The following is a 15,554-nucleotide window of genomic DNA, read 5'->3' as shown; positions in this document are numbered from 1 at the left end:
CTTCTCCAGCCTCCAACAACATGAGCTGGCTTTGTTTTCCTCTGCCTGCTCACCACCATTTCCTGCTCAGTGCAGATGTCAAGATCAAACAAACACAGCCTCGGTGGCCTGGCCAGGCAGTGAAAACAAAGTGTCACCGGGACCGCATGAACGCTCAGGGCTTTGGTTCCCCTCCCCTCCTTTCCTGCATGTGTACCTTGCACAGAATCAAGGCTATGAACGGGCTGGGAAAACATCTGGGAAGGGGAGCCACTGTCCCCTGGCACTCAGGAAGCCCAGAGCTGGTGCCAGCAGGATAAGGCACTAACAGGACACATTTAAACAGCACAGACACTTGTGAAGCTTTCACTTCCTACTGAACTGCTCAACCAAAATTTTGAGTGGGAGGAGGAGGTGGCAGCAGTGAACCATCACCTCCTCAAAAACAGGCAGGGAAGAACAAAGATGAGCCTGTGGCCATGAGTTGCACTGGTGACAGGTTTTTAAATATGGGCTCTAAGGGTTAAGGATAAAGTTTGTGCCTGCCAGCACCGCTGCCCTCCTGTGTCTGCAAACAGCTTTGGTCCAACCAGTGGGTACCCTGAACACTCCCAGGTGCAGCTGAAGCCAACATGAGCTGGCAAAGGAGTGTTGGTATGACTTTATTACCATCATTCCTATAAATTCATCCCTTCACAAGTAAAAAGAGCATTCAACTGGTTCACTAATCACACATAAAATCACAGAATGTGATGGGTTGGAAGGGACCTTTAAGATTATCTCATTCTATTCCCTGCCATGGCAGGGACACCTCCCACTATTCCAGCTGGCTCCAAGCCCCATCCAGCCTGGCCTTGGGCCCTTCCAGGGATCCAGGGGCAGCCACAGCTTCTCTGGGCACCCTGTTCCATGGCCTCCCCACCCTCACAGGGAAGAATTTCTCCCTAATACCCAATCTAAACCTGGTTTCTGTCAGTAAGACCACTGCCCCTTGTCTCACAGCATCTTCTCCTGTTCCCACTGCAGTACTCTGAGGATTTACTTGCATATTCCTGAAAGTCTGGCAGACAAGAGCAGTGGGTGCTTCCTGCACTTTTAACCTGAAACACCTCTGCTACGGAGATCAGCTCTGGGCTATAGAAACTTTGTGAATATTTGCTAATTTTTTACAGAGCAGCTGAACATTCTGTTGATGACCACCTGGAGACTGTCCCACACCTCCAGGACAGGAACCTGACAGCACACACTCAGCAAAGCTCACAGAGTCAACAACTATCCCAGAAAACCTCTCTCTCACCAAGCTCTAAGCAGGATATTTAAAAGATGCAGGTGTTCTGCAGAGAAGAAAACACCCTCTGATTGCACAATCAAAGCACACAAGGCAATTAAGGATTCCCAGTGAAGTGAGAAAGTATCTCACTTCAAATTGCTCTGCAGTGTCAAATCTCTTGGAAAGCATCCCCTTGCAAGCTTGAGTGTCTTAAAAACAAGGAGTGTGCTTGGGTGTATCCTGAAGGATTTCAAAGGATAGCCCAAACTTCGGGATGCTGGACAACAGGTCACAAAAATCAAGGAATTGTCCAACTCTTCACTGGGATGAACAGAAATGCTGCCACTCACAAGGTTATTTCTGCTACCATGATTCACCTTCTCAAATACCTCCTGCCAAACCCTGTGGGGAGGGAGAGAAGTGTCAGAGGAATCTGTTAAACCCCAAGGATCTCCAAGGAGATTTAGAATTTAACCCAGAAATGGGAAAACCAAGTGACTGGAAAAGGCACAGGAGCTTCAGGAAGGTGCTGGAGGCACTGCAGGTCCTTGTACTGCTATTAAAGAAGTGTCTCAGAGCTCAGGGAAAACCAGGAAATCTCAACTCATCTTTCAACTCCCCTCCACAGAGTCTGAATAATGTGTCAAGGAATAAGGACTCTATATACTACATTTAAATTGGACTGGGTTTTTTTTTTTTTTTTTTTTGCCAGGACCATTCAAAACCAAACTGGAATCAGGAGGAAACACTCACATCAATAACATAATGGTTTCTCCATTTGGTGGAAGTTTAGACACCAATTCTGTCTCAACCAACAGAAATTAGAGCTGCTAAAAATTCTGCACACCCAGGTAAACTGCTGACAAAGGGCTGCTTCCATCTCACACACACTGATTTTCTTTTTTTTCCCTGAGGACTTTGAACACAGAACAAGCAAACATCACACATTTTTGCAGCCTTGTGCTTGCCTTTGACAAGGCAGCAAAGCAGAGATCTGCTCTGAAAAACACTGTTGCAAGACTCACCTTTAACAATGCCTTTGATGGCATCAAGCACAAATGTGATGGATATAAAAAGTGCAATTATTTCTTCTGTTGACCTGTGGAAAAAGTCCAGGAATTAATAGAGCTGCATTCAACTCTGTTCAAAGAAAAATCAGCATATTCATCAATTTACATGAAAATACACCAGTTTGAGTTAGGCTCCAACTTAGAAACAAAACCCAGTAAATCACGGAACTTCTTTCAAGCTGGAACAATAAGCCAAAATTATATTTTCCTCATCTCACAAAATACATTTTGCAGCAAGTTCATAATTAAGGAGCTTGTGGAATGTGTAATTTTTCCATTTGAAGAATAATCTGATCAAAATATGACTTCTTGAAAATAGCTACCTTTTAAAGAGCTTCATCAGGAGGCTGACATTAAAGAGGGAGTAGATCACAAGGAAGAAGCTGTTCCAGAGTCCAATCCAGGCATAGAAAGCACTGAAATCCAAGTTGTAGTCGTCACAGATTCCTTGGATGACTGCAAAAGTGAAGCATTCATGTGTCATAATCAACTCCTGTCACTGCCACCCAGTGATCCCCATCTGCTCCAGGCCAAAAAGAACCAATTTCAAGACTTCACCTCAATGCATTTATTACAGATACCATTAAATCCATATTCCTGCACTTCAACTGGATCAGCAGGAACTGTTCTCCCCTCCCACCAGGAGAAATGGGGAGAGACACTTGGAAAAATACTCCCCCCATACTGCCCAAAGCATTTTTCCTTGGGATTGAGGCCACAAAAGCAACTGGAATTTGTTCCCACTGACATTTTGGGACGCTGTTGAGCAAGGGATGTCACAGCTGCTCTTTCCAGCTGGTCATAGCCCATTCTCTGATTATCCCCACAGATACTGAGCTTGTTCCTTTGGCTGATCCTGATCTCTGGTTCCTTGAGATCAGCTTGCAGTACCTGGAAAGCTGCTGATCATACTTTTAAAACATTGATTAAAAAAACCCAAAACTCAACAAACCCGGAAAACTTTGTCTCAAGCTGGTTAAATGCAGCCACATGAGAAAACCATTACTTAAACAGATTTCCTCACTGAAGCTGAAGAAATGCTTATTTTCATGAAGTATTTTCTCTGCAAAATGATTTCTTCAGAAAAAAAGTTTGAACTAAACCAGGAGCTGGTCTCGATGATCCCTGTGAGTCCCTTCCAATTTAGGATATTCTGATTCTGATGGTGATGGAAAGGGGAGGAATTTGATTCAGGTTTTGCAGAATCCCAGAACATCCTGAGCTGGAAGGGACTCCTCAGGATCATCCATCCAACTCCTGGCCCCACACAGGACACCCCAACAACCCCATGAGTCAGGTTTTGCAGACTCCCAGAATATCCTGAGCTGGAAGGGACTCCTCAGGATCATCCATCCAACTCCTGGCCCCACACAGGACACCCCAACAACCCCATGATGTGCCTGAGAGCCCTGTCCAAGCATCCCTTGACTTTGTGCCCTGTAACTTCCCAGGGGAGCTTCTTCCCACGCCCCACCTCCCTCTGGGGGGAGAACCTTTCCCTGACAGCAGCCATTAAACATCAATTTATCAAACAAACCCAACTCCAGCTCTACAAAGCTCTCACCCAAAGTCCCAAGGCCTCAATCCCCTGCTGCAGACTCACCATTGATGTAGAGGGCCAAGGGAGCTGTGGTCAGCAGCACCACCAGGGGCTGCCCTGAGAACAGGGCGTAGAGCAGCCCTCCAATGCACTGCCCGAAAATCGTCTTCCGCACATCTGCAATTGGGGAGGATGGAAACAAAAAACAGGGATTTGGGTCAATTCCTGCCTCATCCAGGAGCGTTCACAGGGCACAGAAACCAACCACTAATGAGGAGAAGAAATGTTTAAAGAGTGCAGAGGTAACACGCTCATAAATCAAAAAGTGACCTTTTATTCATACCCATAACTTAGGTTTCCAGCTGTTCAGCTAATTGATGGACTCTGGGATTTTTTGTGTGTATTGTTGTATTTTATATATACATTTTAAATGTATTTATTTAACTCCTGTAAGACATAACCAGTGCTTCTTGGAACTGTGACAGCAGCACAAACTGCTTCTACAACTGGGATAAAAGATGATGTTTAGCTCTGTCCTAGGGATTTCAATACTGGCAATCAAATTCAGGTCAAAAGCACAGGAGTTTGTACCAAGAAAAATGTGCAAATAATTACTTTAAGTCAGCATAATTCAAAAATACAGTAGCATACAGCTGCATCAGTCCAAGTCAGATGATAATACCCAAAGCAGTGTTCAGTTTTTCTGGTTTTCAACAAAAGTAACAAACTTAATTAGAAAAAAAAAATCCTTCAGTCATGATTTTGGGTTTGTTTTCCCCCTGCAAATAAAAACTATCAGAACTTTCTGTGACTAGAATGACACTTTGAATACATGGAATCAAATGCACAAACTGGTAAGTTTAAGAAGCACAAAACTGATGAACTCACCAATAGCTCCTCGGGTATTTTCATCATTGAGGGATCCAAAGGCAATGGATGGAAGGAGGCAGGCAAAGTACAGAAAGATCATGGTTGTGATGTATTTCCCTATAGCTTTGTTGTTCCCAATAATACCTGGGGAAAATCACAAAAATAAAAATCACGTTGGTGAAGCACTGAAAACCTTCTCTCATCAGCCATAGGCACCATGAGTTCATCTTGAGAATCAGAAATTCAGTTCACACTTTAAACGTGTAACCAAACTGTTAATGTTTGATTCTGCACAACCCACACTCTTCTGCTCATCTGGCACCAAAATTGCCACCAGACATTTTTGACCTCATCAGAACATGAAATACAAGAAGCCTTTTGCTCAGTTTTGTCAGTCTGCAGAGCTTGGAAGAGGATCAAGGCAGAAACTGTAAGTTTAGGGTTCATAAACCCACACCCCTGCCTTTTTAACACCAACTTTTCAGGTGTTCTGGACTGCATCCCTAATGAACTTCACGACAATCTCTTCTCTTCCCTATTCTTGTCTTGGGCAGGAAAACATGAAGCACTTCATTTTTCCCTAGACAGAAGTCTAAGGCTGTAGGTCTGAATCAATAATATGCTACCCTGAGCCAAAAAATGGCAATAGGACACAAAAACAAACAGCCCTAGAGGTCAGGAATGGCTACACAGAGATTTGATTTAACAAGCCCTGCTGAAAGAACAGCCTCTCTCTTTTCCATCCACTCACCCCTCTCATCTCCATCGGAAAAAACACACCAGGCCAAAACACAAAGCAGCCAGAAAGAGAATTAAAGTGTCAGAATATGAATTTAAGAGCCTCTGAAGTAGCTTCCCTTCCCCTTCCTGTTTTCAGGCTGATGCTGATATGAGCTCACTGGGGATGCACGGGAGAAAGGATGAGATGACAGCAGCTGATGTTGCTCCAGGAGAACACAAGTTTTTCCACAGAACAGACAGGATGCACTGGAGAAAGTCTCCTCAGCCTCCAGCCTGCCTGTGCCACCATCCTTGATGGTGCTGTTCCTCTGAGACAGCTGGAAGAGCTTGGATCTGCCCAATTCCCCCTTCTGGAAGGCTCCAGAGCAGAGAATTCCCACACAGGAATCTGCCCTGAGCTCCCAAATGTCCATCTAAGCTTTTGCAGCATCAGTCTCTTGCTGAAAGAGGTAAAACCCAATGAGCTGGATCAGATAAAGGAGGGCTTGGCTTTTGAGGTTATTGGTGCCACACTGAAAATCTTTATCACCAGAATGAAAAGAACAAAAAAATCTCTCAATGACTTTGGGATCTTATCTAACATCTGCTTTCTGCACCATTTGCAGGGCAGAGATAAGGATGGGAGGAGGATGTAAAAACCCAAAAATCAAAGGTGATGTGTAATGAACAGGCAGCCACATGAATAAAGGACACCTTGTGAGGTGCCTGCTTGCAGGCAGGAGAGGAACAGACAGAAACAGCACTTCTGATGCTCAGCACCCTCAAACTCCAGGCTAAAACCTGACAAGAGACACCTCAAGCATGCAAATATGAGCTTGACCTTTTGGGAGTCATCAGACCAGCTGTTCCCAGGCAAATTCCTTTCCATTTATTGGGAAGATCCAGAAACCACAGGTCACATTCCCCTGACCACTCCTGGCAACCCAAAGGGCCTGGAATTTAATTCTCACAGATGAAGACATCCCGTGATCCTGAGCCCAACAGCTGCAGGCTCCTACCTCACACTCCAATCTGCTCCAAACCTTTAGAAAAAAGGAAGGATTTGGCAAGACAAACAGGGCTGAGGTGTGGTTCCATCAGTAGACAGTCACACCCTGATTCAGAGGATTCTCTGTCACTCCAAAATATTGCTTTTTGGACAAGGGAGTCTTTCCAATATGAAAGGTCAGGGGCAACGATGCCTGGAAGCTTTGAAAAAAATTCTGAAAGGACAACCAGGTCCAGAGAAGCAAATATCTTTTTTTAAAAGGTTCAGGTAGTTAAACCACAGTATGAGAGGGCAGAAGGAAGAAACCTTGAAGAGCATCACAAGAGCTCATTTTCAGTTTCAATCCTGGCAAAGGAGCCCTTGCTGGTCATGGAGGTCCTTATGCATCAGGACATGGCCTCAAGCTGCACCAAGGGAGGTTCAGCTGAACATCAGGAGGAATTTCCTCATGGAAAGGGTTGTTAAACACTGGAATGGGCTGTCCAGGGAGGCAGTGAGTGCCCACCCCTGGAGCTGTCCAAGGAAGGACTGGAGGTGGCACTCAGTGCTCTAGGCTGGTGGCAAGGTGGGGACTGGGCACAGCTTGGACTCAATCTTGGAGTTTTTCTCCAATTTCAGTGGTTCTGTGATTTGTCCTGGCTGGGTCCAAGACTTTCAGCACTTTCTTTAATCCATGATCAGACAGATAAAATCCTAGGATCAAGAATCCTTCTGGTGGGCAGCGAAATTCACTTTGTAATGGAGACAATAATTACACCAGATTAAACACACTCCTTCCCAAAGCTGATTGCTCACTCTTTAATTGCAGTCACGACCAAACATTGCCTCTCCTTGTACAGATCCACCTGCCACAGGCACCACAATCCAGCATTAACCACAATTCACCTTTCTGCCTTTTTAAAGCCAACATCTGGTGAAACATTTTCAGGATGTTCTGCAGCCCTGGGACTGCCGTGGCTTCATTCAGAAGAAAGTGATCTGCATTATGATGGCATTTCATCTGTGACAGGCTCATAAAGCCACTGAAATATGTGTCACTCCACCTGCACCATGGAAATTTATAGCATAAAAATCAACTCTCGGTCCAGCTGTGGAGTTTGAGTAGCTGATTATTACAGAAGCATTCCCCTGAAATTAAGGTATAGCTACACACTGGAATGGGAAGCAATTATGTTCATCAACGTGACAGCTCCATTTTACCTGCCTGGATTTCTGAAATGTCACAGTTTGTAGAGACAAGGTTACAGTTTCAGGGGAAACTGCAGCAATTCTGGCCTCACTTTGCATGGGATTCCACAAGCAGTAAGTTAATGACCAGCAGCCCTAAAAACTGGGTTTACAGCTCCTGAAGTCTATTAATTGTGTATTTACTAAACCAAAATCACAACTGAAGGACATCCTCTGAACTGCCTGTTAATGTTTCTTCCCAATTCTCTGAAATATCTTGTGCAAAGAAAGTTTAATTACACTGACCTGCAGCACAGCAGCAAGAATGTGTTTATTAAAGCCCTAATTAAGAAAAAAAAAAAAAAACCAAAACCAAAAACAAACCAAAAACATTTTCATATGAAAAACACTGTAAAACTCAGAATTACAAACTTCTAATGCCCTCAAGCTGGGCTTTCATTTATGTGATGGTTGCTGGACTCTGCCCAATGTTGGGAAGATGAATCTTCTCTGAACTCCTGTGAAGAGTAAATCACAGAACAAGTGGGACTAAGAACTCAACTGGAAAAGGAAATCCACTCAGGGAGTTTGGAGCAGAAGCCCAGCATATGCTGAGAGCAGAGAGGCATGAAAAATCAGATCAAGGCTCAATCCTTTCCCTTTCCATCTCACTTTCTTCAGCCTATTTCCCAAGAAATCCCAGGTCTCTTGGAAGGAAACATCCATCGATGAAACACGATGCTTTTATACATCTTTAGAACATTCCCATCCACCAGTGACACAAGGAGACTCCAAAGCAACCCAGGTTGGATGTTTTGGGCAATCATGACAAGTTCAGGATGTTACACTTTGGTACTCAGGTGATATTTAGGGATGAAGGGCTGCAGAGTGATGCAGCCTCTCATATCTGATCTAGGGCAGGAGAGGCACAGGAGGGAAGGAATCTGTGATCCCTTTATTTCCCTCCTTCCCCAGGAATGGAATCCTGATAGACACGGTGGCCAAGGCAACCAGGCAGGAAAGCTGATGAGGATCTGGCACACACCAAAGCCAGTCCATGGTCAACATTTCAGCTCAGGGTTCAGATCAAGGTTTAAGCTCTTAGCTACCTTAGAGAGCTAGCAAAACAAAAAGTTCTCTTTCAAATCTAATTTCTCCAACACTTTCAAGCCTTCCATCTAAGCATGCCCACATCACAGGGAGCTTTGGAGATCTCCCTCCTGCAAAACACCACAGCAAATCCTGCACTTCAGAAGCTGGTTAGGGACCCTCTGCAGGACCAAGGGCAGGGAGAAATCCACACTTCCAGCAGAACTATCCACCCACCACAGCCAGGTATCAAAGACACAGGCCCAGAAAAAACAGATATAAAGAATAAACCTCAGTTCTTCACTTTTTCCTTCATTTTCCCTCCCCAGGAGGTGAAGGAATATGGATGTCAGCATCAAAGCTCACCATAAAAATTTCAGGCACCTCACATTCCCACTGGGCACTTCAGGCACTGCAATTGTGTCTGGTCCTCTGTGTTGTACCAGAAAATAACACTGAAGAATGAGGACAGCAGCTTTCAGGAGTTTCAGAAATCTTGTATCTGAATCCCGGCAGAATCCCCTTTCACTCAAACCAGCCTCAATATAAAGAAATTTCTGGAAGCTCCAGTTTGAGGCTTAAAGAGTAATAAAATTGACACACAAGTGCTTTGAGCCAATTTGACAGGATCAGGATGAAGTTCAGCCACACTGGTGTTTTTTAAGATAGAATCCTACACACAGGTCACAGCCAAATGGAGTAAGTTTAAAGGAAAACTACAGGAGTAGTTTTCCAGTTTAAACGAAAACTTCAGGATTCTCAGACTCAGCATAACCCAGTTCTTCATCTTCTGATGCTCCCGCTGGAAGACATCTATTAAAAGTCATCTTTATCACCAAAATCCTGGGAAAAAAGTTTAGAAAACTCTTCCTTGATCCTTTGACCCATTCAGTAGAATGCACAAGACTTTGCCACAAAATGAAGTTGATGAGTTCCTAATCTGGAGTAAAAGGGGGGGAAAAAAAGAAAGACTTTTCCTTTAAGGATAATTTGCGCAGTGTGTGAAGAGGACCAATCCCACAAAACTCCAACCAGCCGAAGATTTGCAGGTCCTACAAAAAGCCTCATTATTTATCACCCTGCCCCTGATGGGTTTATCTGTCTAACCCCAAACCCCAGGATGCTTCTCAGGTCGAGGATTTAGAGACTCCAACCATTCAAAACCCAGCATTTGTAATTCCAAGCTCTTTGATGGTGCACATGTGGCTGTCTGGAGTGCAGATACTGGAATAGTTCAAATCCCTCATGTTCTGATGCACCACTGCTTTGAGATGCTCCAGGAATTCCATATTCCTGATCACCTTCAGTCTCAGTGGTTTATGGCAGATGCTTCATGCTCCATCTGCTTTTCATTTCAAGCAGTTCCTTAAAGAATTCATCCTAATTTCTGGTTTCTGGGAAGAAATGGCCATACTAACATACAGTGCTTTTTTAGAAAATCCCCTTTTCCCCCATTTCCTATTGAAAGAGCACAACTGCTCCTACAGTGTGAACCTCCCATTTGAGCCGAAGTAGTTCTGGAGTTTCACTGGGCTCTTTTTCACTCTCCAGAAGTTGTATTACAAAACACTGACAATTTTTAACCTGTGGTTGCATTTTATCCCAATTTTATGCTCATTCTGTACATCAATGTGTGCAAAGCCTGCAGAGCTCACAGCCAAGAGCCCAGGGCTGAAGCAGCACCCACAGGGTCCATATGGGTGCAGTCAGAGCCACAATATAGACTCTGAAGGGGGCTTCCAAGTCTGCTGACAGTGAAAATTTGCTACAGGACTAAAATCTGGTATTTTTGTGCCTGCTGGGCTCAGACAGGCACAGCAGATACTGCTCTGTCTTGAGGTGAACATGGGTCCCCACAAGGCATTTCTGCAGCAGTTCCCTTCTCAAGTGCTTCAATATCCCTTTATAATGAAAAATGAGCCTTTGACAGCTCTAGAAAGCAACAGCCAAAGGGATGAAGTGTCCAGATTAGGGGCTGAAGTGCCCTGCCAGACCTGATGCCGGTGATGCACACACCAAAAATTAATGTTTCTGTTTTATCCAAATCCTTGCTGCTCCTGTGAAAATCAATTTATATCCCCTGTGCTCCTCAAATCCCCAGAGAAATCAGCATTAGCCCTCCCATCACACTGAGTCTCTTGAAAATAGTTTCATCCCAGCAGTGCCAAAGCACCTGGAGAAAGCACCCAGCACTCAACCCTTGTGCTAAACCAACATCTCATTCATGTTCCTCTGCTGGTTGGAAGGGACTGAGAACACACATCACAGCCTTGGCCAGGCTTCCCTGAAGCCTCAGCTGCCTGTGGAAGGTGGCTTTGCAAGAGAAGACTCTGAAAACTGGGGTTTGGGAGGGAATCCTGGTTTTTTTATGCCTAATTCAAGGAAGATCACCCTCATCTCGTGAGCCTTCACAGCACTTGTGCACTGAGGAAGGCAGGGACACACACTTGAGCTAAGGTGAATTTAACAGCAGGAAGGGATAAATTCCTGATTCATCTGATAAATCTCCAAGGTTCTCCCTGCCTACACTTTAATTCTCTGTTTTATTTGAACTTTCCAGGTATGAGATTGAATATATTAAACAGCTCCCCAACAAGCTGCAGGAAACACGTTTTGATGTCAGGCTGGGGCTCTGTAATCCCGCTTTGCCCTGAAGATTCCGCCCAGCCTTCAAGAAAGTGAAAGTCTGTGCGTGAAAAGGGAGAAAACAACTCTTAAAAACCCCAAGGCCACTGTGGGAGCTGCACCAAGCTGAGGCTCACTATAAACACTGTGTGCTGCTCCTGTGATCTGGCGGCAGCGGACGAGCCGTATCCTGTTTTTCACAACACCGGGCTGAAGTTACTGCAGCTCACATTTTGTTTAAGCATTCTCAACTCCCACAGCATCACCATAATTAGTGTGGAGCTAGCTTGCAGAGGCAGCAGAAAGGGCCTATCAGGCCAGTGCTGAGTAATTAGATTGCAAGGAGTTGATCTGAGTCTACACACGACAATAATCGATCCATTTAATCACCGCTTAATAAAAATTAAAATCCTCATCCGCGCACAGCCAGCACCTTCATTAAGGAAACGCTGCAGGAGCCTCATCTCTAGTGCTCCACGCTGCCCATTCACAGCCTTTTGCCAAAACACCCTTTTAAACGAGGGCCAGGAGAGCTGTTACACATATCAAAGCACACACTGAATGCACACTGTAAACAGGACATCACATCACAAAAAAAAAATCCCCACTCGGGGCAGCGCTTCCATAAACATTGGCCAACGTACCATCGGTGAAGTCCAGCGCGTACACTGGGAATCTTCGTGCAATGTCATCAGAAATCCCCTTGCCAATATTGAGAAAGTCGTGCAGCTGAAGAAAGGAAGGAAGTGCTGTGTCAGTGTAAAGGCTCATGCATTGTTAAAGAGATTAAGCTCCTTATTCAACCCTGATAGGAGCGAGAGGGCTCGTTTTCAATAGGGCATTCAAATCCCATCTTGTCATGATAATAAAAATAAACTCGCCGGGATTCAATTTATATCCTCATAGCATTGTAAAGGAGAAAATCCCCCAGACCACCCTGTTTTCCTCCCTTCCTTCCCTTTTCCCCCTCCCATTCCTATCTGCATCCCTGTTTTGCAGGTGAGGGAGCTGAGGATCCACTGGATGGATCAGACACTGGGTGCCCTGGGGTCAAACACGTCTGAGGTGCCTTCCCCATCCTTCCACACAACTTTTCCTTTAGATGCCAGCACAAAAATTCCCCTAAATCCATGTGAAACCTCTGAAAGAGAATCCCCAGCAACTGCTTCTTCCTTGGCATTGCCATGGCAAAGGAAGACCTCAAAGAGATGTGAGGGAACTCAAGCTGTCTGCACCTCAAGCTCCATCAACAGGGAAAAGCTTGAATAAATCCACACAAACAAGCCATAATTTCTGCTCTTAAAGCACAATAAAAACACTGGGGAAGGGTTCCAAAAATTCAGCATGTTCCCTTTTATTCCTGGTTTGGGGGCCTGCAAGGTGCAGTGGGATTGCTGATAGGATCTGCTGCTCGCCACAGGCAATGAGGAGCTTGTCAGGAATATGTGACAGCTGCTATTGACTCTCAGCCTCCCAATCCTCACAACTCCTTCCTTATGGAAAGCACATGGAAAGCATCAGGGTAGGCAACACTTACAAATGAGGCACCTGTCAGATTTTTTCCTGCTACTCTCAGAGCACACAAACCACTCTGAAAATCAAATGCACCTTTATGCAGTGATAACAACCCCAGCTGCCTCAGCTAAAACATTTCATGTATTTGTTGCAAAACCAGGCACAGAAGAGTTATAACCTCTGCTAGGGAGTGTAGGGGAGGAAATAAAAATCACAGACACAAAGTTTACACCGACAGATCATCTCAAAGCAGCAGGGAGCTCTTCCTTTGGTTGCTTCATGTGGAAACTGATAAAAATGACTGCTTTAGAAAGGTACAGTGCTCATTTAATGGACTACACACAGCTTTGCCTTTTCTCCTGGGACTCACCTGTTTGCAGCACCTGGAAAATCAGAATCACAAACAAAATAAGGAAGGGGATCTTCTCCTTTAGAAGGAATACACTGGGCACAGCCATCATTGGGTCTGGGGTGCAAAAGAGGACCAGCTCCTTCATCAGTGACTGTATCACCTCAGATTTCAGCTATTTAAGTCAATTCTGTTGCAATTTGCCAATGCACCTGTAGGACTTTCTAAACTTTAGAACAGTTTCAACTCTAACCTGAACAACCAGGATGAGCAGACAGATGTGTTGCCAGCAGACACCAGCAAAACATCTGCATTTGAAGCATTTCCGAAAAATCTCTGCGCTTCAACCATATTTGGTGGCAGAGCTGGACATCAAAGCCAGATGCACTCGAAAAGCAATTTAATTTTTCCCCCCAGAAAGAGATTCCTGAAGGCATGAGTCAGCCAGAGAATCACAATGGCCTCAGACTGGGATGTTTACTTATCATGCTGCAGTGAGCACGGGGAAAAGGATGCTCAGGGTGTCTCATCTTCCAGGGAAGGAGGAGCGTGGCTGCTGCTGGCCTGGGGCAGCAGGGAGGGGGCTCTGGGCAACAAAGCCTGTTCCAGGCAGCTGGGAGTGTGCAGAGGAGGAAAGCACTGCCTAACTCATTCCACAAGGCACCAGGGTTATGTTTAACACCTGCCCTGATTTTTTCATGCACTTGTTTCTTGTGTGTGTGAGTGTGAAATCAGGAGAGGGGGTGTCAGTGGAACCTCACCAGTAGGAAAAGCTGTTCCTTCTGTTGGGCTGATCCTCTTGTGAGCTTTCCTCTCTGCTCTCTACCCTCAGACTCAACCTGGGCTGCACCAGAGATATCACAGAATCACAGAATGGTTTGGGCTGGAAGGGACCTCAAAGCCCCCCCAGGTCCACAGGCAGGGACACCTTCCACTGGCCCAGGTGGCTCCAAGCCCCGTCCAAGCTGGCCTTGGACTCTTCCAGGGATCCAGGGGCAGCCACAGCTTCTCTGGGCACCCTATGCCAGAAGGATTTCTTCCTAATATCTGATCTAAATCTACCTCTTTCAGCTGAATGCCATTCCCCCCTCTCCTGCCACTCCACACCCTCTCCAGCCCTCCTTACAGTAGGAGGCTGCTAAAAGACTGAGTTACAAAAGATACAAAAAAATACAAAATGTAAAAGACTAAGTTTACTGGCCTCCAAAGTTACAGCCCTTTTTGGTTTCACTTTTATCCCTTAACCTAGCCAAATAGATGAAGTTCATGAATTTTTCCACTTTGCATTCTACAAATCTCTCCCAGCTTCTTGCCATTATTTGGGTTAGAGGAAGAGGATAAGCCAGCACTTAGCAGCTACAAAGCCAAACAGAAAAAATGTGCTCCAACAACTCTGACCCTTCCTCAGCCCTCCCCAAAAGTGCTGGGGGGCTGCAGGAGTATTTTACAGAGATCAGGGACATGAGTTTGAGCATCCTGTTGATGCTGAGCACACACAGCCCCCTCAGCAAATCCACACAGGACACAAAATCACAGCCAGAAAAACATCACAGCTGTTAGGGGCTCCTCCATGAACAAAATCACAATTAGATGCCTCAGTAAACAAGAGGATTTCAGGCTGACTTAATTATGATTGAGTACATAGCCTTGCCTAAATAATCCTCTGAGATGAGCCAAGGCAAAGTGACGGTGCTGTAGGCACAGCAGGGAATGTGACTGTCACATCCCCCTCAGTATTTCAGCAGAGGTGAAAACAAGCACTTGCAAAAATCCCACTCACATCCAGAATTTAAGGCCTGCTTCCTCTCCCATCACTGCAGGACCAGGAGACCAGGTTTTCATGTCACCCAGAGACTTTACACCTTCCTGAGAGCTCACTTGTCATGGTCCAGGGGCTCCAGTGAGGGTGTTTATTTCTCTGGGGGTGGCTGACAGGTTGAAATTACACTCCTGGTCTCACATGGGTTTGTGCTCATATTAAATGCTTCCTCTCCACAAGGGAGGAGATGCTGGAGATGGCTCTCAGGATCTGAGCAATCCAGCCTAGGAGCTCAAATCAACCTCACTTCTCCAGGTAAACCTTGACTTGCCAGGAAATCTCCTTTCCCAACTCTGGGCTGGCAGGGCGAGGTGGGGATACAGAGGCTGCATTTCCCAAGAGTTCAAGAACAAAACGTTTTAAAAAACAACACTTCAGCAAATCCAAGCCCACAACTGTCAATGCCAAAAGCAAAAGCTGAAGGAAGAAGTGTCACCCTCTATAGCACTGGCTTGGAGAAATCAGGATTCTGCCTGGCCAAGGCTGCTTTTCCAAGCAGGCCAGCAGGAATCACCAGTCTCAGGGCCAAAAT

At 45.4% G+C, this 15,554-nt stretch overlaps 1 protein-coding gene across 4 annotated transcripts in view; it reads right to left on the bottom strand.

Annotated features, from left to right (window-relative positions):
- Positions 1 to 15,554, bottom strand: part of SLC4A11 (solute carrier family 4 member 11) — a 97,293-nt gene that overhangs the window by 23,093 nt on the left and 58,646 nt on the right. For all 4 annotated transcript variants that reach the window (XM_041488147.1, XM_041488145.1, XM_041488146.1 and 1 more), the window contains 5 exons: positions 11,984 to 12,068; positions 4,748 to 4,873; positions 3,923 to 4,036; positions 2,643 to 2,775; positions 2,275 to 2,348 (listed from right to left, as the gene is read on the bottom strand). In XM_041488147.1, the coding sequence (XP_041344081.1) occupies positions 2,275 to 2,348; positions 2,643 to 2,775; positions 3,923 to 4,036; positions 4,748 to 4,873; positions 11,984 to 12,068 (532 nt within the window). The remainder of the gene's footprint in view (positions 1 to 2,274; positions 2,349 to 2,642; positions 2,776 to 3,922; positions 4,037 to 4,747; positions 4,874 to 11,983; positions 12,069 to 15,554) is intronic.

Source organism: Pyrgilauda ruficollis, unplaced genomic scaffold, assembly GCF_017590135.1.
Source record: "Pyrgilauda ruficollis isolate IOZ18807 unplaced genomic scaffold, ASM1759013v1 scaffold88, whole genome shotgun sequence".
Taxonomy (NCBI): Eukaryota; Metazoa; Chordata; class Aves; order Passeriformes; family Passeridae; genus Pyrgilauda; species Pyrgilauda ruficollis.
Note: the sequence above shows the minus strand (reverse complement) of the source record. Positions and strands in the feature narration are given on the sequence as shown.